This window comes from Phoxinus phoxinus (assembly GCF_949152265.1).
Source record: "Phoxinus phoxinus genome assembly, chromosome: 3".
In the NCBI taxonomy this organism is placed as follows: Eukaryota; Metazoa; Chordata; class Actinopteri; order Cypriniformes; family Leuciscidae; genus Phoxinus; species Phoxinus phoxinus.
In genome coordinates this window covers 31463946-31489721 of record NC_136878.1, presented here as the reverse complement: position 1 = coordinate 31489721, position 25776 = coordinate 31463946, and the positions used below count along the sequence as shown (strand labels likewise).

The window sequence follows — 25776 nt, the reverse complement described above, 5'->3', positions numbered from 1 at the left end:
GCCAACGTCAGGCTGTCGTGAGTGTGACGTGAGCCACGCGTCGGTGGCAGTTCCCTGATTCAGCATGTTGAATCGGTCAGAGAGAGTGCTCTGATTGGCTGTTCAGTTTAGAGAACAAATCAGTGCACGAGAATAAAAGCGAAAGTGATTAAAGCGAGCAAAGAAGTCAAGATGGCACAGACAGAAGGCTGTTCAAATTTTCCGTCATCTTACCTGAGCATTTCAAGACGCAAATATTTTCATAACAACATGAGACGGCTGGAATGAAGAAAGTCATCTGCATGAATGATATTTAAAATGGTAAGCAAGCGCTTCTTTGTTTACGGTTTATATATCTGCAGTCCTAGTTTTGGTTTCCCCTTTTGAATGGCGAATACAGATTACTGATACCTGCTGATGTAGACAGCCATTTCCTTACATAGAGACGCAGAACGCACATGCTAGTTGGCAGTCAGCTGTTGTCTTTGTTGCGTTCAAGCGCAGCCGACAGGAGGCGACAACACAGTCGTTCTTTGATGACGGCTTGGTGTGTCACAGCCTTAGAGCTCACCCAACACTACCAATTACCCCAATGATTTCTTACCACCATCCCTACGGTCAGCTCCTTGCTCTGTTTATCAAAACTCTCGCTCACACACATTAGATAGTTGTTGCCACTGTCCTGCACCACATCTTCAGCCTGCTCCAAATCTCCAAGCTTCAGCAGAGGATTCACATCTGAGAACAAGGCAATGAATTAATTCAATTTGGGTTCTGTAGGTTACTAATAAAAGATACTGGAGCTATTTAATAAATAGATACCCTTCAAAATGTTGTGCTCACAAAGTCTTTTTTTTTAAAGACATTAATACTTTTATTGAGCAGGGATGCATTGAATTGATCAAAAGTGATATTAAATGCTGTTCTTTCTATTCATCAAAGATTCCTACTTTTTTTTAATCAGTTTCCAAAACAATATTAAGCAGCACAAGTGTTTTCAATATTGATAACAATAAGACATGTTTCTTGTGCACCAAATCATCATATTAGAAACATTTCTGAAGGATTATGTGCAGTGTTGCCACATTGGGCGGTTTTGAATTTTGATTGCACGGGTCAAGATTGGTTTGGATGGGTGGACAAAATTTGGCTTGGTTTGTGATGAGTTTTAGCCTGGCTCCGCCCTCCTACATACTTCCACTCAATTTTCATTTTCCTTCAGTACATCGTCTGGGTTTGCGGTATATTCGCAGGTTTTCTCCATCCAATTTTTTACCGGTCCAATCAGCGAACAGAGGGAGTGGCTGAGAATGATGACGTTGAAGTCATGCGCTAGTTTGAGTTGTAGTTTCGTCACGACCAAACGTTAACGATTGGTTATGTCAGATCCAGAGTGGCTCTGGGCAGATCCAATCGTTTTAAACTTCAACAGAGTACCTGGCATCAAGGAAGCTAACGCTTGCCAATGGGGAGTGGCCAGACTCTCTGTACAAATGAAATGTACGAGAGTCTGGTAGGACCAGGCTAGATCAGTTTGGAGGTTTTTAAACATTAAAATTGTATTGACTAAAACTCAAATGTGCATGTACTCCATCTGATCAGTCATCATGACATTACTAAACACACACGGCCACGGCAGAGTCGGATGGTGTTGATGTTGATGTCGCAGATGAGCACAGACTTTTAGCCAATCAAGAACGATAGCAGGCAGACGTGAGGATTCATAAATGATTTGGCCTGATCAGGACATCTTCAACTTTTAAACCATCCAGACTGCACTCTACAGCTGCTGAAAGAGGTTTGAATCAACGATTAATCAGTTTTGACTGAATATTTCTGCGTTATGTTCTACAATGTGTACTTCAAGAAAGACTAGTTTGAAGTTAAAGCGCAACACAAAGGTAAGCACATTATAATTATAGTTCATTTTTTGAACACGAATGACACAATTTTGGCTGTTATAGTGTGTGAGATGACGAGCGTGTCACGGTCAACTCATGTGTGTTTCCGAGGGTTGAAGTCTGTTAATTTCTTGACAAAACAACAACAACAAAAAAATTTGTGTCATATTTGCTTATTTTGTTTTACTGTGTATTTGCCATATTTTTATCTGTTTTCCTCTTGTATTGTTCTCCAGGCAAGAAAATGTATATATTTAATTTATTTATTTTGTAATCATTATTTAGTTTTAAGGAGGTATAAACATATATAACATATTTTTACAAACATCGGTTGTCATGACAACAGTATTCTCTCACAACCTTTTAGCACTGAATGTTTTGGGTGGGTTTTTGGAGATTTTTTTGGGCTGGAAATCATCAACACTGCTTAAGTGACACTGAAGACTTTGCCATCACAGGAATAAATTACATTTTAAAATATATTAAAATAGAATACAGTTATAAATATTACTGTTTTTGCTGTATTTTGATCAAATAAATGCAACCTGAGTGCGCACCAGAGACTACTTTCAAAAATATTAATAAATCTTTCCAACCCCCAACTTTTAAACAGTAGTGTCTGACACACATCAAACTGCAGCTAAGAATCTGGTCAACAACAGAGATATTGAAATTAATCTTAAAACAGGAGTGAAAGGCAATTATGAATCTACGGAGTAAGTGCTGAAACAATACCTTCTCCCACAAGCGTGGATTTGGTGTAAAGTGCATGAAGTTGCCGTGTGAAGAGAGAACTCTTGTTGGTGCTGGAGGCTTTGATGGCTGAAGTTTCCGTCTGCTTCACTACACCTACCTAAGTAATGAGGCATGAAAACACTCTTACACCGACCAAAAAATAAAATGGGATGTTGATAGATATACTAATTTTCAAATTTTCAGCATATTATAATTAAGAGAACATCAGTGACCTTGTAGCCCTGAGAGACCAGTCGCCGAACATGCACAAACAAGCGATGAGTAGGGATGCTGGCCGTCATGAAGTTATGGTCCACATGACAAGTGATATTGAGTTCCTTTGCAGCAATCTATAAAAAAATGTGGTAGTGAAAAAAACCCAAATCTAGTTTCTTTAAAAAAGGTTATTTTGCACACCATACTTATTTTATAGTCGAACATTATTAATGACAACAGGTCAATGTCATTACATTAAAGAGACAGTTTACCCAAAAAGGACAATTCTACATTAAGCTAACACGTTTGAACATTTGTCTTATCATATTTAATGAGCTCTATGTATGCGTTAATTAAATCGGTTTATCATATAAAGCAATTGTATCTCTTCAGAAGATTTGAATTAAACCGCACAATTTTTATATACATTGCTTTTATGATCTCTTAATGCACTTTTTGTAACTTGAAATATGTTGGTGGAATTGCCTTTCAATGGGTCTCATTCATGAAACACGAGCAAAACTAATTTTTGTGTAAATCGTGTGTAAAGTGGTTCTGGCGTAAATTTTCGGATTCATTAAAATGTTCGTATTTTCCAAATGTTAGTTGGTACGAAATAAATCTACACCTGCTCCCAGCCACGCGAAAATAGTGCGTTTAACATCCGAACGTTTTGCTCATTAATTGGGCTGCATTTTAATTCACCTTAATCGGGTACATATTTACACAGCATTTTGAAAAAAAAATTATATATAGTAATTACATTCGTTTTTTTCTTTTTACTTTTATTATGAGAGCCAGTAATAGCATCTGCAAACGGAACACTTTAATCAAATAATTAATTGCTTTCAATAGGGCTGGGCTATATTTTTTCGAAGTGAAATAATTTGTTTTTTACAGTCAAGCTTCATGTCGAACCATTTTCTTTTCACTTCTGGGACTGTTCTATTAACAGATGAAACTCCATTAACTGCATCTGTAATATGCTGCCAAGCTTCTTTTTTTTAGGACCTCATACGCCTATGTAGGCCTACGCTTGAAAATAAAATGTGGCGTTTTGAATGAACTTCTGATAATAAAATATTATCTGATAAATGATAAATTTTTCTTTTTCATTCGCTTTTAAGAAGACATGTTGAAATCCTTCGTTTGGTGTCATAATATGATGCCCATATACAGTTGTCAGTCGGATTTAATGGGCGGGATTTATGGTAATTGGGAATGAGTGTGCAAGCGCGTCCCATTTACGACTGATTGGAATTCATTAACACACACACACATTTCACTATCACATCTGACGTTTACGAAATATTTGTGAATCAGGAGAAGAGTTTTCGGGAAGGTCTCTACGCGCAGATCACTCACATATTTACTCGTATATTTACGAATGTTTCATGAATAAGACCCAATGGAGGGACAGTAATATATATACACACACACCCTTTAATAGCGTAATGCATCATCTAATGTCTGATAATTGTGATGGGCTCCTCTAGTTCTTACCTCTGCATCCTCACCAAAGAACCTGTACTTATATCCACACTCAACGCAAAGCACTGTGTCCACATGTTGCTTCTTAATCTCCATGTACTGTTCTTCTAGAGGAGTGTATATGGTCTTGGTTCTCCTGATGGGAACGCCAGGCTCTTCTGAACTTTTCCTGATCGCAGTATTCTTAGAAAACTGACTAAAGGAAATCTCCTGGAAACAGAAAGCAGAAAATCATGTTTGAATGGCAAGCATTTGTGTCTTCAGTTCATTACTCTGACAATGTGATTAGTTGAGCATTTGCATTTCTAGACAAAACAAGTAGTTGATAGATATGTAATTGCAATTAAAGAAGTTAAAGGTCCCGTTTTTCGTGTGTTTTTGAAGCTTTGATTGTGTTTACAGTGTGCAATATAATGTATTCATGTTTCGCATGTAAAAAAAACCCTGTATTTTTCACAAAATGTACTTATCTGTATACCGCTGTTTTCACTTTCCTAAAAAACGGGCTGATGACTTCCTTGTTCTATGAAGTCCCTCCTTCAGAAATACGTAACGAGTTCTGATTGGAACCCTGTGTTGTGATTCGACAGCAGCTTAGCGCACGTTGCCCGGAAAGGTCACGCCTCTTACCATAGTGGAGATGCTTGCGCTCAGTGTTATTGTAAGGTGATTTGACTCCGGTGAGTGAAAATAACAGCGTCTCGACGGCAATGCTGACAAAGACTCTACAAACACAACTCTTCCTCTTCTATGTAGGAGCGCAACAAGACCACGCCCCCTTGTTTGTGTATTCCTGTGGGCGGAGGTTAATCAAAAAACTGTTCTAGTGACGTCATTAAAGCAGGAAGTAGAGGGATGTAGTCCAAACCGGCCGTTCGCTGTAGGCTTTGAAAGGGGACTTCTGTTAAATCAAATATCTCGCTTGGCATTGAACTTTGAGCTTTATAATTTTACAGGTATTATTTATGCTCTAACAGCAACATTACACACTAGCTAAAGTTTAAAAAGTGGAATCACAAAGAACAGGACCTTTAAGACAAAACCCTCTTTCAATGGGCAACTAGTATTGCTTATAAGATCAAACCTGTTTAATCTTGGTAGGCTCTTCTTTGACCTCTTCCACCAACTCAGGTGAGCTGTTTTTCATGATAGTCTTGTGTTGCTGCACGACAGATCTCTCAGCTTTTCCAGAGTTTGAAGGCTCCACCTCCATCTTTACACCCTGATCGGAGACTCGGATCTCTGAATTCCCTGGGCAGTGGAAATCTTTAAGCCTTGTCAGGGTGGCATGGCTGACACTGGCTCTGGGAGATGTCATCTTATCTATTGCACATAAGAGAGAATTAATGGAAAAAGGAATGTTTGGAAATGTAAAATGATATTTCCAACTGACACATTACAGCAAAAGCTGTAACTAACATGCCAAAGACTTTTGCACCGTACTGTATATGTACCTGCATAATATAAACACTATCAAGTTTAGGACATTCATCCATCCCATAACCTCTTCTAAATTAGAACAGGTTTTTTTATGTTTCATAGCTTTTATTGAGTTACATTACAACTGTAATGAACCTTGAATGAACTACCATGAACCTTTCTGACATAAACATTGCTACAAAAATAAAAAAAATATAGAAAAATCATTTAAAAAAGTATTTTTTAAGACGTGTCAGTAAAAAATACCTTATTGATGAGCTCTGCTTAGTGTGCATGTTATGAGATCAGATCAGCATAAACAAGCAGTCTAAGTACAATTTATGCTGATCATGTATTATACTTGTTTTTTACACCATACAAACCAAAACATTTCCTTTTCGAATGTTTTGAACATTGTTGTTTAGTGAAGCGTGTTTAAAAAGCATAGCTTTTATTGAGGTACATTACAACTGTAATAATTAAACATTTAAAAAAATTGTGTGTGTGTGTGTGTGTGTGTGTGTGTGTGTGTGTGTGTGTGTGTGTGTGTGTGTGTGTGTGTAAAGAACATGAACCTTTCTGTCATAAAAAATGGCTATATATAGAAATAATGGTGGGTCGGTGAAAAAGTCAATTTCAAATCTGAAGCACAAAAAACATTGCTGTTGAGCCCTGCTTAGTGTAAATGCTTGTTACATTAAACAAGCTAATCTAAAGTCAAATGTGCAATGCAGTTAAACAGATCAGCTGACAACAACAACAAAAAACTAAAATAAACAATGAAAATAGTAAATACCATGCATGGTGCATAAGTCCTTACATGAGCTGGGGGTCAGCATGCACTCTTCATCTTTCTCCTTCTCCACATTGTGAGAGAGTTTGGGTCGTTTCTCTGAAGACATTCCTCCATCACATAACCTCTTCTAAATCAGAACAGGTTTACATTTCAGTCGGTGCTGCTTTGAAGCAGCAAAAGCTTCGTGCATGCGATGCATATTGTTGACATGGATCTATTGTATGATTGGAGTGCAGATTCTTTACAAAGTAAACAAGCTGTCTGTTCCGAATATATAAAGCTCTTACCTTTCCTCTGCCCTCATGGCGTCGGTCTTGGCAGTTAATCCCGGGTCGGTCAATTGGTTGAGATTGATCGCTTGCACTTGTGAAGAATCTGCTGATAGTTGTCTGAGTGCTGGACTTTTTCGAGGATTTGGATGCAAGCACACGTTTGACACTTGTATGCATTTTACAGCATTGTCTGATTATTAACACATGGCCTGCAAGACTCACTTTGTTGTTTGAATACAGGCCCAAAGTCCCAAACTCTGATGATTAAAAATAGTCTCCTGAAAAGAGACTAGTACAGCTGATCATGTTGGCGCGCGAGTGATGTACCCATTCTCGCGCACGCGAACTTACTGCTGTACTGCAGAGGGTGAAAGATGCGCTACATGTGCGCAGTCGCTGCTGTAGTGCAGCGGGGGAAGGCGGCGTTAGATATCCGCAGTCCACGATTTGTAATCACAAATTAACATAATGCTGATTTAAAGGGATAGTTCACCCAAAAATTAAAATTCTGTCATCATTCATTTACCCTTATGTTGTTCCAACCTGTATGACTTTCTTTCTTCTGTTGAACAACAAAGAAGATATTTTGAAGAATGTCGACATAATATTCTTCAAAATCTCTACTTGTTTTGTATGTTTTCGACCAGCTCTACTCTGATATAGTCTGAATGTGACTATAAGACAGGAACATTTTAAGATATTATAATTATTAACCATCTAAATTATTTATTTATTTAATCTTGTTTTTTTATTTTAAAAATAAATAAATTAAATGTTGCACCTCTTTATCTCTAAACACCCTCTAGGCCCTACCAATCCCTTGCGACACCCCTGGGGTCTACGGACCCCAGTTTAAAAAAAAACAAAAAAAAAACATTTCACTGTTTGTCTGTACCCATCATGCATCTGCTAAATGTATAAGGTTTACCCCACCAGCATTTTGTTAACTAAACCTATTAAAATATATATTTTTTCATTTTCTGTAATTGAAATAAACCTGAAATAAAAGTATAGAAATAGTAGATGAAAACCTTAAATTAAATCTATATAGAAAATTATAAATATTTAAACTAATGAATATGATAAAAACACATAACAAAATGGCTAACATTTACAAATAAAATGAAAACCTAAAATGAAAATTGCCTATAAATAAAAATATAAAAACATAAATAATACTAAAATAACACTGAAAGTAGTATACTTAAGCCTAACAGACTGAAACAGGTTCCTTAAACAAGCATTTACTATAGATGTGGGACTATAAATGGGGGATGTGAAAGATATTAGGCTTTGGTGAATGCAAAGAAAGACATTTGGCACTTTTGGACATTTGGCAGTTTTCAGACTTCTGAACTATGTTGAATTTACTGCAACATGCAGAGAATAATAATAATTAGAAAAAGCAGGGATTTCAAAACTTTTTTTAATTATTTGTCATGAAAGACTTTTCAACAATTGGATTGAGAAAAGTTACATTTCAGCTCACCGACAGTGGGGGCTCTATGTGAAATTGTACACGGAGCAAGGACACAAAAGTAAAATGGTAACACAGGAGCACCAGACCTTCAAAACATTTCATCATAAACTCTGTAACCTGATAACCTTTTTTAAATGAGGGAGAAAAAAAATCGGACACTTTTTAAAGGAATAGTTTGCTTAAAAATTTACTCAGCCTCGAGTTGTTCTAAACCTGTATGAATTTCTTTCTTCTGCTGAACACAAAAGAAGATATTTTGAAGAATGTCGGTAACCAGACAGTTGATGGACCACATTGCCTTCTATAGTTGGAAAAAAAATACTATGGAAGTCAATGGGGCCCATCAACTGTTTGGTTACCGACATTCTTCAAAATATCTTCCTTTGTGTTCAGCAAAAGAAAGAAATTCATACACGTTTCAAACAACTCGAGGGTGAGTAAATGGTAACATAATTTTCATTTTTAAGTGAATTATTCCTTCAAGGTGTTGACATTAAGAAAATGACAATTCAGTTTCCAAATGACACTGTTCAACCATATGAGCATTTCTAAATAGTAAATGAATGACCATCAAACAATTTAAAATACTGAAATCATATATCACTTTCTACTTTACAGAGCTTACCCATGATGAAGTCGACATTTGGTTCAAATTTAAAAAAAGATATGATATGAAAGTGCACATCAAATACTCATATATTACAAATGCATCATGATACCGAAACCTGTTATTTTTCTTATGAGGCAACAAAAAAAGAAATTGAATTGCATAGAAGCCTTTACTCTCTAGTCATCCAAAACTATATAAGCTACCTCTCTTAATACCAAAAAAAAAACAAAAAAAAAAAAAAACAATTATGTTCTCAAGATAATGGGAGACAAGTCTGATTTCAAATGCTGAATGTGTTAAACATAATTTGTAAGTACATTAGAAGCCACTTAGACAGTGAAGTGAACATAGTGTACCATTTTAATAGGTGAGGTTCTCTAAAATGGTATTGACATACAGTAATCTCTCTAGGGATGGTTTCATGATTGACTATATTTGGCCTCAAAATAAATAAAATCACACAAGGATAGCAAGTTTTCATTTAAAGAGTAAGTTTTCAGATATATTCATAGAGTTCTCTGATAATGCAATCACTAAGCTACTGTTATTTGTATTGATAAAGTAGGCATTACTATAGCAGATATTTTGCCCGGTATGGCTAAGAAACCCCTGAGCACACACTTCACACCAACACGATTCAAATATTGAATGAAAACACTCCACACTTGACCAAAAAAAAAAAAAAAAAAAAGCATATTCCATCCTCTAATTCACACAATTATCTATGAATCTAAAATTGGTGTTTGGTATGACCACATTTGTGTAATATATTTATCTGATACAAATCAAAATGTTAGAAAAAAAATGCATAACAGAACCATTTAAATAACGTTTTTTTTTCTTGATTCTGACTGAAAACGTAATTATTTCTTTTAGAAATCCCAATGCCCGAATTTCACCTTAGACAGGGAATTTCAAGATGATTTAAAATAAAAGAGTACATCAGAATGTTGTGAATTCAGTCTGAATTTCCTGTGCAAAAATTAGTAAGTGCACTGTAAAAAGTGTGACGCAAAAGAACTGCGATCACACTAAGCACATAATTCATACTACAACCGTCATTAGACACAACCGACTTTCACATACTGTAGAAACTGATGTTCTGTAGTAGAACCAATTCATAAAAGAAAAAGTACAAACTAAAATAGTCCAGCCTCCATTAACATTAAACGTGAGCAGGGATGTGAGTGCGATCAGAGGCGGCAGCTTGATCATGATGACATTGGATAAAACGGTAATGTAATACTTCAACTTGAAAACCCCTGATGCAGGAGCTACTGAGAGCAAACAAAGTTAAAGATCCACTACTCATGTATACCGTCTTTGTTCTAAACCGACAGAATCAGAACTGACTCGCATCCGTTTGGACAGATTCCAGCTGAATAGTTGGTATAGATCAGAAGAATGAAAGAGATAAGAGATACAAAGGGATCAGGTTAGATTTCAATATCTATCACGTATCTATGTCAGTAAGGGACTGCAAATTGCTATTGCATCCACAACATCACAGAAACATCTGTAGTGTTAAAGAAACCACAAAGCTTGAATGCCTTTCAAACTGCTGGTGCTTGCTTTCCTTTCCAACGTACGTTCGGTTTAAGTTTTTGGAAGGAACTTGTTTAGGTTTTAAAATGATAATAAAAATAACTGAATATGCATTGTCTATCTCCCTGTAGTAACATTCAGTTATGACAAATGTACCATGTGAAGTGTCAAATAATTTGGTTGTAATTCGATCTTTGAGCTCAAGAAACATACAAAAGTGTTTCTGGAGATCTTTTTTTGTGTGTGTGTCCAATTCTATAGAGAAATTATATAAAATAAAGCCTGTGCTTAATATAATTAAAACAAATCTTACTTAAACATAAAAAACTAAATAATGAAGTTATCGATTTATCATTAAGTTGCTGTTTATATTGTTTTTGTACAAGTGTTGTGTGGAGTTATAAATAGATATTTTCCTCTGTATAACGGTGTGAAATGTCATCATTGTATTTTTACATTCATCTTCTGTGACTTTACTAAAAACAACAGTTATGCCACATACACACACGACACGCACACACACACACACACACTCTTCTCTTATAAATGTTTGACCTTTTCCCCTATTCTGTGGTTCCGGCTGCTCCAGAGATGAGGTGTGCTTTACGTGCGGTTGAGTGTCTGGAAGATTCTGGAGATCTGGAGCATGACGGGACCTGTCTCAGGGTCGTTCATCCACTGCGTGCTGTTCAACGGGTTCTCCAGCATGTCCTCAAACGCTGCAAAGCCAAGAAAAACATTCCTCAGCCACATCCAACCAACAACTGGCACAGACTGTACTGCACCTAATTGAAAATACAGTTTAAAGGTGCACTAAATACAGTAGCTTGTTTTGCTGAATGATTCAACAATGGTCTTATATATATATTATATTATATTACGGTGTATATATATATAAAAAATCACATCCAAAATAAAAGTTTGTGTTTACACAATATATGTGTGTAAACTGTATAATTGTGTGTAATATACTGTGTATAATTATTTTGTATGTATATATTTAAGAAATATTAGCATGTATATACTGCATATATTTATATATAATTGATATATAAATATATTATATATAAATAACAAATGTTTCTTAAATATATACATGCATACAGTATATGTGTATTTATATATACAAAATAATTATACACAGTACACACACATATATTGTGTGTGTCCTTAGGAGGAATCCCAGCCACCATTTTGAACTGCGTTTAACTTTATTTGAAGTTTATTTGGACAGACCCTCGAGCCCTCGATTTTGACAGAAGGAGAGAGTGCACAAGCAATCAAGGGCTTAGGGCGTTCCATTTAAACACATTGTGTTCCATTGTGTAAGTTGGGCACTCGTGCAACTTAAGCAAACACGTTCATCAAAGTGAACGAGAAGAAGGGAAGTTAGCGAGGGAGGGACTTAAAAAAATTGACTTAAACGCAGCCACGGTGTGAGAGTAGCATGAAGCTATAAGTAAATTGTCGAGGGAGGGAGAAATATTGACCATGGAGCATGTAAAATGACAAACCTGTAAAAACAAAAAACAACATTTTTTATTTTTTAAATGCTATGAGGGCCAAAAGTCACACTGTGTAGCTTTAAATATTTTAACAAATTTAACAAATAAAATAATAATAATAATAATAATGTAACCGCAATAGGTAATGGCCTATATCCTGCATATCTTCGGATTGTGGGGAAAACTGGAGCACTTTGAGGAAACCCACTTATTATAACATGGGGAGACACACAGAAATGCATCCTGGCAAAACTGAAGTCCCTGAAGCTGTACTTTCATAACACATGAAACTGCTTTATAGTGTACAAAAACAAGCATATACTGTTTAGTGCACTATTTTAGTTCGCAATCAGTGCATCAGAGGTTGTATGAATAACTGAACAAATTATAATATAGTAATAGGCAATGCAAAAGAAAAAATTGTCATATTAATGAAGACAACATGTTAAAAGTAAATTAATTATTGGGGTGCTGGTCTGAGGTTATACTGTAAGAGAATGTACTGTACACTTATCTAGTGTGTCTTTATAGAAATATTATAGTATACGTTATCTTCAAGCCAGCTTAGTAAATGGAGCAACCAGACAGAACTGAAAGAGAAGGGACCAAGAGGTCACTTGCAGAACTTTTTGCCTTAAATTGGACATTTTGTCCAGACATCAGCCGTGTTTTCAGAATTTCAAAGATTAAGTCCTCTTTGTGAGAGTGGCTAGAAAGGAAGCCACTTCTGAGCAACTCCAACATAATTCTGGAGATTGTGAAAGCCATGTGACAAAAGCTGAAAGGCTTTGGAAGTAACTGCTGTGGTCTGATGAAATGAAACTTGAGCACTCGGGCTTAAAAGCAAAGCGCTATGTTTACCACAAACCACACAGAGCCCAACACCCAGATAATGTCATCTTGCCATCAAGCATGGTGGTGGCAGCACCACGGTCTGGGGTTACGTTTGAGATGGAGAAACTGGAAAACTGGATGTCATTCAGTAACTGGCTAAATGGATGGAGCCAAATAAAGACTAGAAAACTTTGAAATTACATGTTTTGATCAGCCAGAAACACCTTTTTTTCCAAACAGTAAAGTACACAGCAGGAACTAGAAGAACATTAATTTGAAGGGGTAAAAAATAAACCGACAACATCTGTGGTTTAACTATAAAATTGTTCACAGACACTCTTCATTGAATTGACATGTTGAGGCAAACCTTTGTAAATTAAAGCAGGGCTATGCAGATTCAGGAATTTATTCGCTGTATTCTCACTTTTTGCATGTAGGTTTCTCTATAGAGCTCCCCCTAGAGCTTCGAAATAGATATTTGACAACACTGTCGAAAAACTTGTTGGCGAGAGGCTTGTAGATCAACGACATCAAAGCAGACGGGACATTCTTTACAACGTCTTCTTCATTCGGGTTCGAACAGCGTGAGGGAGCGCAATAATGATAGAATTGTAGCAGATTTATTTTTGCCGTAAAGCAATTCTTTACTTTGCGAGACCTGATATCACGCTATACCTGACGCCGCGTCCAGCGGCTCAAAGTTGAAAGTGTGTTTTTTCCACTCACAGGCGATAGGGGGGTGCGAGACGACCACCATTCAACCCGAAAAAAGTAATATAACCATTCCAATGTCTTTCGAAGCTGTTCGGTTAAGGTAAAAAATCTGCATAGTTCACCTTTAAACATCAGTAACACTTTATGGTCATCTTTAGTCATTCTGTTGACTATAAGTAAGGTTGCATATTTGTCATCTAACTCTCATTACAAAATTAGTAGACTGTCTGCTTAATATCTGCTAACACTTCATTTAGATGGTTTATTTTGACATTCTACTAAATATAAGCAGCTTTGCAACTATGTCAACCTATTCTACTAACCCTAACCCCTTAATCTATTAACCCTACCCTTAACAATCTACAAATGCTCAACTTAGTTAGTTTGACATGTAGATGCAATGTTACTTGTAGTCAACAGAATGTCTAAAGCGAACATCAAAATTAATTGCAACCAAAACATTTCAGAAGAAGAAGAGGATTTGAGTATAGAGTAGGGATGTGCCCGAAACCTAAATCCATAAAGGCACAGGAAATAAACAACACATTCTACGGAGCCTCTAAAAGGACATGGTTAGGCTTGATGCGTTAGTTGGTTACATTACAACACATGATCATTTCACTTATCACGTGAAGATAGTAAGGAGAGATGACTGAGAGGACAATGTTGGGGGATATGGTGTGCAACAGATCTTGACAAATATCTTATCTTGTAAAATGTGTGGTCAGTACCGCCGCTCCCAATACAGAGTACGCGTAATCACGAATTCGAAATTGAAAAAAAAAAAACCGAGCGTGTATTCAAAAGCGATTTCAATATCCAGTATATTGCTAGCCACTCCATGATGCCCACAAATTATTTACAATATAAATTATTACCCAACTATTTAATTGCGAGAAAACACCAATCCATTGAAATATTTTTTTCCCCCCATCACCATGTCCCTTCAGGGGCTCAGTTTCCTTTCCGAACATAGTATTCGACTTCAGGCACATCCTTAGTATAGAGAGAGACGTCACCTAGAAGAGTCTTGGGATTTGTGAGACCAAGTTGTACGACGGGGTTCTCCAGAATGGCCTGAAACAGTGGACTGTTGGTATCAATGCCCTTGTCCAGATCCTCAGGGGTGGGCTTTCTGTCACCTAGCAGCCATTCACACTGTGTGGGAATAGAGGTTTTACATTGAAAAAAGTTACATCTAAATTGGTATCTTAAGTTAGTATCTCAATTGGCTGGTAAAATAACACAATATACATGATTTTATATGAATGTTTACATACAGCTGCATCCTGTTGATTATTATTGACACGGAGGGCGTCAACCACCTCCTTCTCGTCGAATCCCATCTCCATCAGCGCAATCACTGCCTGCTCACAAACACACAGACGAGACAATGCAACATACCACAGCAACACAGAAGCAGCTATTTTATGTGAATTACTGCAGGCTTTAGTTTACAAAGATCATGAATTAGACATTTCAATTCTGAAGTGGCTGTTAACATTGGCAGTGCATCAGGAAACATGTAATGTTGGGTTTAAAAAGGAACTATTCTTCTACTGTTTCTCATGACACCCACATGACACTCACCCGTGAGTCAGGCCTGAACTCTCTTTTCCTTCTGATCCTTTTAAAGATCTCAGTCAGTTCGTCCTGTTTGGCCTCCTCTATGCTGGCCTGGGACGAAAGACGGGCACGGGCTCCTAAAACTGTAGCGGAAAGACCAGAGGCAGGTGCTGGGACTGGGACTGGGACGGGGGCTGGGGCTGCAGCGGCCGCTGCCCCTGGCGTGTCCTGTCCCGGCAGAGGCGTGTCAACCATGGGGTCATCTACATGCTCAATCAGCCACTCCATAGCCTGGGTCACAGACATGCTGCAGAAAGAGGGATTAGTGATAAGTGACTCTGATTTAATCCACTGAGAGCTGGGACACATTGATGATGTTGTTCAGCACCAAACTCAAAACATCATGTTTAAACATTTTATCACGTGTTCATATAATAATTTAAATGACACTGAATGAGGCAGTGGGGCCAATTTTTGGCCAATGTGACTTTATACTGCCAGCTAGATATGCTATGCATATTTATCCATGAATTATTTACACTACAGTTAAAAAGATTGCAGTTGCATTGTAGTGTTTCAGAAAATAAATTAATAGTTTTATTCAGCATTTAATCACATTACGAAGTTCAAAAGTGACAAAGACATTTATAATGTTTATAAAAATGTCTATTTCAATTTAAAATGCAGTTCTTTGGAGTTTTCTATTCATCAAGGATTCTTGGTAAAAATTGTGTCATAGTTTCCACAAAAAATTAAGCAGCACAACGGTTTTCAAAATCGATAACACAAAATGTTTCTTAAGCAGCAAATCAGCATATTAGAATGATTTCAGAAGGATCATGTGACACTGCAGACTGGAGTAATGATGCTAAAAATTGAGCTTTTGTTTTAACCATCACAGGAATACATTCCTTTTAAAATATATGAAAATAGAATACAATTATGTTAAATTGTAATAATAGGTGCTAGAGTTGTCAAAAAGTACCGACTTCGGTACCAAGGTGGTATTGAAATTTAAAAAATGTGGCCCTCTGATTGCCCATTGTTCTCACGAGCTCATCGGACATGTCTGTGATCGGCTACAATGATCAGTGCTTTAAAAACATGTAAATATACGTCAATGGCGCTCTTTACCGAGAGATATAGACGGATACAGATATAGACGGGAGCGTTTGAATAGATAAAGCCATAGATAAAAATAAAGAAAACATAGATGAAGGTCATAGATAAAACACTTTCAAACACTTCCGTGTGCTCTCAAACGCTCCCGTTCATTGATCATTGTAGCCAATCACAGACATATCCAATGAATGCGTAAACACAATGGCCCAATCAGAGGTTTATGATTCCACTCAACAGCACTCAAAGCATCACAATTGTAAAATTTCAGTACCGACTTGGTAACGAATTCTGTACTTTTTGACAACTCTAATAGGTGCATTTCACACCATGTCCAAATTACCATAATTACGAGATTTCAACTTGTAAAAAAGTGTTCATATCCTCGTAGAGCTTGTAATTACAGCTTGTAAGATTTTTGGAGTGCTACTTGTACCACATGACATGACCGCTGTGCCACCTGACCGCTGCAGATGAATTGATAGTGGTGCCATAGAAACGCATAATTCCCAGTCCCTGGACCTGAACAACTCCGCATATAACGTCACGTGTTGTCAGCTCGAGATTGCGGTAATTACGAAATGGCATGAACTCAGCAAATATTAGGCTACACAATATTACTGCTTAACTGTATTTTTTAGCCTTAGTGAGCATAAGAGACTTCTTTACAAAACACAACCCCAAACTTTGAATGGTAGCGTATTTCACAACTACAGCTGAGAGCACTCACTGATTTAAGCGCAGAGCCTTCACAGCACGACTCTCAGGGAAACCCATCTCGGTCAGCTGCTGCAGGGCCGTTTCATCCACACGGTCCTCATCGTCCTCATCCAGCATAGCTGCCAGAGAGGGAAGATAGGAACAATATTCACTCACCATCATTTGATAAGATTGCTAAATAATTGACTCTTGCACAGTGGCCTCCGTGGTCATGAAATGATTAATAAAACTATTATTAAAACAATTAGGTTAATAACAACTCCATGTATATATATATATATATATATATATATATATATATATATATATGGTACAGCAATGTCACTCTATTGTACTTCAAATAATACCATGGTATGGAATGTCCAAAAATATATGCTGCATCCGAAATCACATACTGTACAGGAGGTACTACAGTTGGTTTGAAACTTACTTCAAGACCGTTAAAAAAAAGTATATTCCATATAGTATGAATGAAATTCAGATGTACTACATCTGCCATGATCATTGTCATGTGACCTACAGCACCAGTTGCATCCCTTCACTTCCATTCAAAATCCTCTCCCGTGGCCTTATGGGATAGTAAAGTGTTCATCGAATGTGTAGTTCAGAATCTTTCCGTGACTAGTAGGTCATCTGGGTACTTTTCGCCAACTGGTTTAAGAATACTATGAATTGGGACATACTACTCAGCTCACATACTGTTTTTCGCCTACTATATAGCATTGAAATTAGGCATTTTCAGACGCAGTGATAGTATTACAATGGTAGATGTCTGAAAAGCATGTTAATAGCATGAAAAACTATGATTTATTTAATCAGTAAATAGATTTATTGATATAATCCATTGAGGTGTCTATCCACACATGCATCCATAGCTTACCATTGGCCTTTTTGAAGAGTTCAACGGCATCTGGATTCATTGCCAGCAGCTTCTGAGCCACCTCAATAAGCGAGACCAGAATCTTCCTCAGCTCTGTCTGAAACTGACAGGAGGGAAACAATCGTAACATTTAAAACAATATATTATAAACATAAGCAGTGCAATGCAAAAAAGAAAAAATGAACAGACTGCAAGTACCCACATCTCTGATGTTGTGCTGAGTTACAGTACGGTCAGTGTTACGAGTGGACAGGTTTGCTGTGGCTTTGAGGATGGCTTCCTTATCTGGCGCTTTGTTCTCTTGCTTTTTCTGTCAACAAGCACAAAAACTGGTTCATTTAGCAATCACAAATCTTAGAAGTGTAAAAGAATAGGATGCAATAGTTCACCCAAAAATTAAAACTGTCACCAGATACCTTCTCTTCAGAAGATATGTCAGCCATTTTTGGTGGAGCCAGTGGAGGTCTTTTCTTTATCAATAATAAGCAATCTAGAAAACAAACAATAAAAAATAAGGGTTTGTGTCTTAATTTTAGGTTACAGTTTGTTTTAAGGTGACATAGTTACATTGTACTTACTCAAAAAAGTACTGGGTAATATTAATTTATACATGTCCTTACTATAGAGTTACGGTTAGGTTTCGGGTTAGTTGCTTGTTATTATGCATAATTTACTATTATTACTATAGTAAGTACATGTAGTAACGTGTAACTATGCCACCTTAAAATAAAGTGTTAGCAAATTTTAAATACAAAGAACATAAGCAAAACACTCTAAGATCAGTCACTCTTAAACTCTAGATCAGTGGTTCTCAGTCAATGTGCGATATTAAAATGATTTAAAATAAGACAAAACAAGCATTAAATTAAAAATCTAAATCGATTATTTTAATTCATTGTCTTGAAAAACGTGGATATATGAGGTAGTCCCATTTTAAATGTGTGTTTTATAGACCTGGAAAAGTCTATAATTCTACAGGCTTTTTGTAAGGAATATACATTTACATAAATCATACTTTGTAAAGGCCTTACACTTTGAATATGGTTGTGGACAATGAGGGGCTTGAAGTCAAAAAGGTTGAGAATCACCTTTCTAGATGCACCATGATGAATTGTTCATTACCTTTATCTTTAAGATTTTCCTCAGCAACTGTTTTGGATTCAGAGAGAATTCTCTCAGTGGCAGCATGAATGAGTTTGTGATGTGTAAGAGTTTTAGGATCCTCTAGACTTCCGTGGACATACTGTAAGAGACAAAAATATAGATTAAGTTAAAAAAAGACTTAAATAGCATTGTGCGTTCTGCAGTGCCTAAAACAAATTAGTTTAAAGGACATTTGTTTCGGTTTAATCCTAACAAAATAAAATATACACTACCATTCAGTTTGGGGTCAGTAAATCTTTTTAAAAAGAAATTAATACTTTTACTCAGCAAGGATGCATTAAATTGATCAAAACAGGCAGTAAAGACATTTATCTATTTCAAATAAATGTTATTTTGAACTTTCTATACATCAAAGATTCCTGAAAGAAATCAGAGTTTCCACAATAACATTGAGCAGCAACTGTTAAGACAATAGGAAATGTTTCTTGAGCAGTAAATCAGCATATGAGAATGATTTCTGAAGGATCATGTGACACTGACAACTGGAGTAATGATGCTGATGCTGAAAATTCATCCCAGGAATAAAACACATTATTTACTAACTAAACTAAACTTCCTCAACTAAAACAGAAAACAGTTATTTATTTTATATTGTAATAATATTTCACAATATTACTGGATCAAATAAATGCAGCCTTGTGGAGCATAAGAGAAGAGACTTCTTTCAAAAACATTCAACAGCTTACCAAACCCAAAGTTTTGAATTGTAGTGTACATTTACTCCATAAAAATCACATATTTACAGGTGAGCCTGCCCCCCTCCCCAAATCCATACCACCACTCTTACGGGGTGGTCCAGTACTTTGCTACCATGGTACAATTAATGTAAATTGCTACCATGGTACACTGATATGCACCTTGGTACTAAATAATTAATGTATCCTGCTTTTTGCATGATACTCCAAAGTACTTCAAAAAACACTCATGATGTGTATGTCCATGAAACTTGGTAGTATCGTGCCATTATGCACAGGGTAACGCCATGGTACTTTTCAGCACAAACTACACATTGAAGCTGGAACCAGTCTTGACTAACAGTACAGTCTGTGTGGTGATGTCACCTGCTAAAGTGCTTACAAAAACGCATCCACAACCTTCAAACCATAAAGTTTAAAGATCAAATCATCATAGAACATATGAAAAGGTGTAAAGGTACATTCATCTGCACAGATGTGTGTACACTACAGTACTTGACAGGTATATTGTTAACAAAAAGAGGTTGTCAACAAGTCAAAGTCAGCTGTACACTGTTAATCAACCAGAGTGACAGTTGTAGTTACAGTCCAGCCACAGAGACGGAGGTGACGGGCCAGCTTGCTAAATTATAAATAGCACCGTCGACTCGTCTGCAAGTTACTAAAAATACTTGGCAATGACTCTGAAAATCTAGCGGGCCTGTCCTGTCCGGGTTGGCTAACAGTGCCAGCTAACCGATGGCAGACCTACATGCTTCAAGCATTTCTCTTTGAGTTTCTCTATAGTGGTGTCTTCCGTGACTTCCTCCAGCCACTCGGTGCCCTCCATAGTACAGACGTGGACCTTCAGGACTTTGCCTGCAAAGATCTTCTCCTCCTGCACGAACATTGTAGCAGCAGCGGCGGCAGCAGGACTGCAGCTTTCCCCGCTGAAGACGCTCCGGGAGCCCGCTGTCTACAGTCCGGAAAGCCGCCCTGTTCCACGCTTAAATCTGCCCTGGCAACAGACACGAGCTCACGGTCTCATTCGAACATTTTCATACCATCCGATCTGTACTGCCGCCCTCTTAGGAGGACTAATATTTTCCGATGGGGCAGATAGGGTTCCTCACTCTCGCAGCTGCAGTAGACGCTTGCTCCGTTGACACCTGCGATGCGCGAGAGCGACAGCAATCGGTACGGTGCAGCAGTGCGCATGCGTGAGTGAGGTTGTTGAATGTGATTGGTTGAAGTACGAATACATGCAGACGCTGTAGACTGCCAGACTTTCAAAACAGCCTTTTTATATATATATATTTGTCTTTTTTTTCTTTACTCAATGTACCCCCTTGACTATAGTTGTAATTATTTAAAACCAATAAAAATAAAATAATTTTAAAACAGCCTCTAATGGTAGCTACCAGCACAGCGCTGCCATTGAAAAGAACGGGCTGTACTTTCATGGTAAACTACAGCAAACATTGTGTACAGTTTCTGCGACCAAACTGCTTCCAGATGTCTACCTACCGAACACTTTCTTACTTATCTAATCTACCCCTCTACAACGTGTTTATTACTCGTCTCGCACAGTACTACAACTTCATTACACTACACAACAAAGTTGACCGAAATACGGTACATTACAATCTGATAGACACACACTATTAAATAAATACATGTATGGAAGTAAGTAAAGTAAACGTTCTTCTAAATGTTTAATAACTGATAGTGTATACTAAAGGCGAATAAAATTAGCATAAGAACAGTAACGTTAAACCAATAATTAATCTAGAATAATAATAATAATAATAATCATGAAAAGCCAGTCAGTTTTACTTGCTATACAAGAATGTTTGCAAAATCCTGTCAATTTTTGTAACATTGTACAATTGGGATATTAAGATGTTATTAGGTTTTTTTTAAAATATTTAATATAAAAATTTATATGCAGCACGAGTCAGCATTTCTCATAAACAAACATGAGCCGTTCTCCAACCCAATTCTCGTGTCTTCCACGTCAATAGGTGGCGATGTTGTACATGTTCCCTGTGGAAAACCCGCTCACTGTCGGACAGAAGCAGACCCGTGAGAACTGCTGGAGATTAGTATTGTAATTTCTAAAATACAGTAACGAATTAAGGTTTATAACAGAATAATCGACATTGACAATAAGTACACGGAACCGTTTACTTTGAATACATTTTACTTTCTTCAGTAGTACTTCTCTTGTAATGTTGAGCTCAGATATTTAGGTGTTCAGTCTGCAGGATAGTTTACGTCTCTGGTCAAGTTGATTTGTAAGTTAGCATGTCCAAACACAAGACGAAAAAGCTAATAATTGAAGATGGTACGTGTCAACCTGCTTGTCTTTTGCTCTTTCTATAAACCAACATGATAATAATGCAGCACAAGTTCTCTGTCTTGAGTAACTGTTAGGTTGCAGAGTATTCTTGAAATCTTTTTAATGTCTTTTGTGTACATGGACGAATTTACTTTCAGATGAGCCAAAGCAAGACGACCTGAATCCATTTTCTTTCAAAGAGTTTATCAGAAATAAGAACCAGCAGCCCTGTACTACAGAAGACACAGAGGTGAGGAAGAAGATTACAAAGGCATTGGCGCCTTGGATAGTTTTTAGATACCAGTATATATGAATGTATAAGTGTATATTAGGTTTTCAGGTAACTCTTCATGTAACAACTCAAGGTGCAGAGACAATCTATCATAAGTATGTTAAAAAATGGCCATTACCGGTATGTTTTTTGAAACAAATTTACTTTCTGATACTTTCTGATCACCATTTTACTTAAGAAGTCCTGTGGTATGATTGATTTCCCAAAGGTATATGAAGGTGTATGCCACGTCGAGCAGGACTATAACACCTCCATAGATTTTGCTACCAAGGGGCCTTTCTTCTCAGACCCCTCTGTGCTCTCTCAACCTTCTGAAAGCGAACATGAGGAGACATGGATTGAAAGCTGCCATCCATCAGCACTTGAAGGTTCTCATGACTTCCAGCTATGTGGGACTTCAGACCACAGCGCTTACTCTGAGCAATCGTCTCTGTGCAGTGATGAGAGGGAAGGAAATGAGACTGAATGGGAGCTGGGTCAATCTGACTTCCTGCCAAAGAACCACTTAGGAAGAAGAAGCACAGGAGGCTATGAGGGGGATGAAGAGACTTCAGTGATTGATATTTCTTTCCATTCTAAGAGGAACAATGCTGAAATTGGTACAAAGAATGCTCAACAGGTATGTTGCGTACATGGTGTGAGTTTCTGCATACACATGAGCTGAATGTTTGTTATATTATAATTGGTGCTTCTTTTCAAAAGAAATGTTTCTCAAGTCGACGTGAAAAGTAGTGATAATCTTTACTTCCGCATTGCGATGTATATTTGAATGAAACGGCTTCTCGAACAAGAAAAGCTGTAGTATGTACAGGACTTGATTTTGTCCATCTGGAATTGATTGGATCGTTGTGTGCTATTGGTCGATTTTATGTGAGTGACAGGTTTTCCTGCCCTCACACTAGTAAACTTATCATCAGAGAAGAAAATAAATGTCATTATTCCATTGTCCATTTGGATTTAATTTTGACCTTAATGTGTTTTAGCTCCGAGAAGAAAATTCTCTACTCAGAAAGCAAATCAAAGAACTCCTTAGAAGATCAGAAACTGACTCCAGAAGGTAAGGCTCTTTACACAGAATGTAATGTATTTATGCAAATTAAATGATTCTGAGGTGATTAATGGACTGAAGTGTGTCAGTATTGCTGCTGTGTAATTAAATATCACTGGTTGTTTCTATAGTTCTGTAGATTATTTCTAATGGTTGAACTTTTCTATTTGCAATAGGATCGAACAGCTCACAGATGAGTTGCACAACAAGAAGTTACAGGAGGAGAGAGAGGCTAAGGCTTTGGAGACGATGGTGCAGTCAGTAGAACAAAACCTTCAGTTAATGACGGTATAAAGCATTGTCATTCATGTGACGGATGTTTTTTTATTAAAGGTTGTATCAGCGATTTCAGGCCCAAACATAAATGACCACATTCATCTAATCTTTCCTGACGATCCGCTAGCTGCCCGCCCCATAAGCAGGCCGTCAAAAAAACATCTCTGTAGGCAGCCTAGGCTCTGAGATCTGCACACAAAAACAATTGGTTTCACCAACCACTCAAAACCAAAATAAATAGTGTTCCAACCAATCACAGACTGGGTGGGCTGGGTGTTGTGAGGTTTTGTGCTCGTGCGCGGCTGCACGCAAAGTCGGAGCTGAAGAAGAAGCCAGCGTCTATCAATGAACAAGAGAAATTGAACATGGAGGAGTCAATCCCCAAGAGGAGGAGGAGGATTAGGGCGAGGGAATACAATCGTGTTTATTCCAAGACACGGCTTCTTCTTCAGCTCCGACTTCGCGTGCAGCCGTGCACGAGCGCAAAACCTCACAGCACCCAGCCCCTGTCGGTGATTGGTTGGAACACTATTTATTTTGGTTTTGAGTGGTTGGTGAAACCAATTGTTTTTGTGTGCAGATCTCAGAGCCTAGGCTGCCTACAGAGACATGTTTTTTTGACGGCCTGCTTATGGGGCGGGCAGCTAGCGGATCGTCAGGAAAGATTAGATGAATGTGATCATTTATGTTTGGGCCTGAAATCACTGATACAACCTTTAAGGTTTAAAAAAATAAGATGAAGATGTTTTATCCTTACTGCACTCAAGAAATTACATTTCTGTTTTATCCAATACAGAAGCGGGCAGTCAAGGCTGAAAATAGTATTTCAAAATTGAAACAAGATCTACAACAACTCCAGGTTTGACTTCTTTCCATATGCACAAGCGCACTGAAAAAGCACACCATGTACATTATAATGGTGCATTTATATGTGTATATACCACTATATACTCTAATGCATTTGTATATACTACTATACAATATGTTTGTGAATTTGTGATCAAAATGACTATTTCACTTCTGTTTTTGTTCACATTAAAACTCCACCATTATGATTATTGTTTCGTTTTCTTCTCAGGGCCAGCTTGTAGGATATAAAAGTGAAAATGAAAGGCTTAGAAATGGAGAAACTACAGCCTTAACCACAATGAGACACAATGCGCAAGTAGCGTCTGAGTACCTTAACAAAGCAGCTCAAGATGCAGAGACTTCTATCAAGTATGGTTAACAATGACAATTACGTTTGAGTTCTTTTAATAATGGTAATAAGAAATGTAAATGAATCAAATCATTGTACTGAAAGTGTTGTTGTGTATGTTTACAGGCAGTTGCTGACAGGAAGAGAGACACTCTATTTTGTATCCCAGTTATTGACCTCCATTGACAAGATCACCGAGATTCATGATTAAGTTTTTCCTGAGTGTTTCCCTTTCACATCCAAACATTATGTTCTGTATAGACCCAACTGTGGTAGTTTGTTGTTTATTATTTTATTCATCAACTTCATTAACATTTGTTTAGGTTTTATGAAATGGCAAAATGAGGTGTGCTATGCCAAATAATCCCCAAATTAAGCTCTAGCGGGAGTTTAAGCATAAAGATACTTAAGTGTGACAAATAGTGCCTTGGATTCTCTAACCAAAATCAAAGCTCTATGTTGTAGTAGTTTATTTTCAAAAACTTTTGCACTTTTGTCAAATAAGTCCTTTCTTAAAATTATATTACATAATATTTACAAGATTTTTTGTATTTCATGATTGTATATTGATATAAATATATATATATATATATAAATTAACAAATGTTTATAGTTCTGCTGTTTTAAATTACAGCATTTTAGTTAATTGTTTATTTAAACAACACTTTACTAATCAGCATTGGATGAAGTGCCTTATATGCATAATGCTCTTTATTGACTTAATAAAGAAGTTTTTTAATCATATGGCTGTATTTTTCTTTTAGAAGTCAACACTTAGAGTCCTGAAATTGCATTTGATAGATGCTAAATCATAATCCCATTTTGTTATATACAATTTAATATACAGTGGTTGCCAAAATGATTAGAACGTTAAGATGTTTTTATGTTTTAAAAGAAGTCTCTAATGCTCACCAAGGCTTCATTTATTTGATCCAAGATACAGCAAAAACAGTAATATTGTGAAATATTTTTACAATTTAAAATAACTGTTTTCTATTTGA

At 37.0% G+C, this 25776-nt stretch overlaps 3 protein-coding genes across 8 annotated transcripts in view; 1 reads left to right on the top strand and 2 right to left on the bottom strand.

The window, feature by feature from the left end:
- Positions 1-7244, bottom strand: part of msh3 (mutS homolog 3 (E. coli)) — a 65438-nt gene extending 58194 nt beyond the window's left edge. Inside the window, exons 1-8 of one of the 5 annotated variants that reach the window (XM_079606116.1) lie at positions 7032-7244; positions 6825-6938; positions 6562-6664; positions 5407-5645; positions 4335-4532; positions 2849-2965; positions 2616-2733; positions 584-717 (exon numbers count right to left, since the gene is read on the bottom strand). In XM_079606116.1, coding sequence (XP_079462242.1) covers positions 584-717; positions 2616-2733; positions 2849-2965; positions 4335-4532; positions 5407-5645; positions 6562-6643 — 888 coding nt within the window. In that variant the 5' untranslated portion in view covers positions 6644-6664; positions 6825-6938; positions 7032-7244. Of the gene's footprint in view, positions 1-583; positions 718-2615; positions 2734-2848; positions 2966-4334; positions 4533-5406; positions 5646-6537; positions 6665-6824 lie in introns of all 5 variants that reach the window. The other 4 variants (XM_079606112.1, XM_079606114.1, XM_079606113.1 and 1 more) reach the window with 4 other exon arrangements.
- A 981-nt stretch (positions 7245-8225) lies between these two features.
- ubac1 (UBA domain containing 1) lies at positions 8226-20846 on the bottom strand. Of its 2 annotated transcripts, XM_079606118.1 has the most exons (11): positions 20393-20824; positions 18905-19025; positions 18199-18272; positions 17985-18092; positions 17783-17885; positions 16913-17021; positions 15088-15370; positions 14778-14864; positions 14517-14655; positions 11000-11163; positions 8226-10277 (listed from the first exon to the last, which is right to left on the bottom strand). In XM_079606118.1, exons 1-10 carry the CDS (start codon positions 20528-20530, stop codon positions 11048-11050), a joined length of 1278 nt encoding a protein of 425 aa, XP_079462244.1. In that variant the 5' UTR covers positions 20531-20824; the 3' UTR covers positions 8226-10277; positions 11000-11047. The 2 variants fall into 2 exon arrangements, with proteins under 2 accessions (XP_079462244.1, XP_079462243.1); XM_079606117.1 differs by having other exon boundaries at positions 8226-11163; positions 20393-20846.
- A 770-nt stretch (positions 20847-21616) lies between these two features.
- Positions 21617-25287, top strand: entr1 (endosome associated trafficking regulator 1). The gene is made up of 8 exons (XM_079607859.1): positions 21617-21967; positions 22120-22211; positions 22462-22872; positions 23237-23310; positions 23478-23589; positions 24374-24436; positions 24656-24795; positions 24902-25287. The coding sequence occupies exons 1-8, from the start codon at positions 21928-21930 to the stop codon at positions 24984-24986; spliced, it is 1017 nt and encodes a 338-aa protein (XP_079463985.1). The 5' UTR covers positions 21617-21927; the 3' UTR covers positions 24987-25287.
- Positions 25288-25776: the final 489 nt, after the last annotated feature.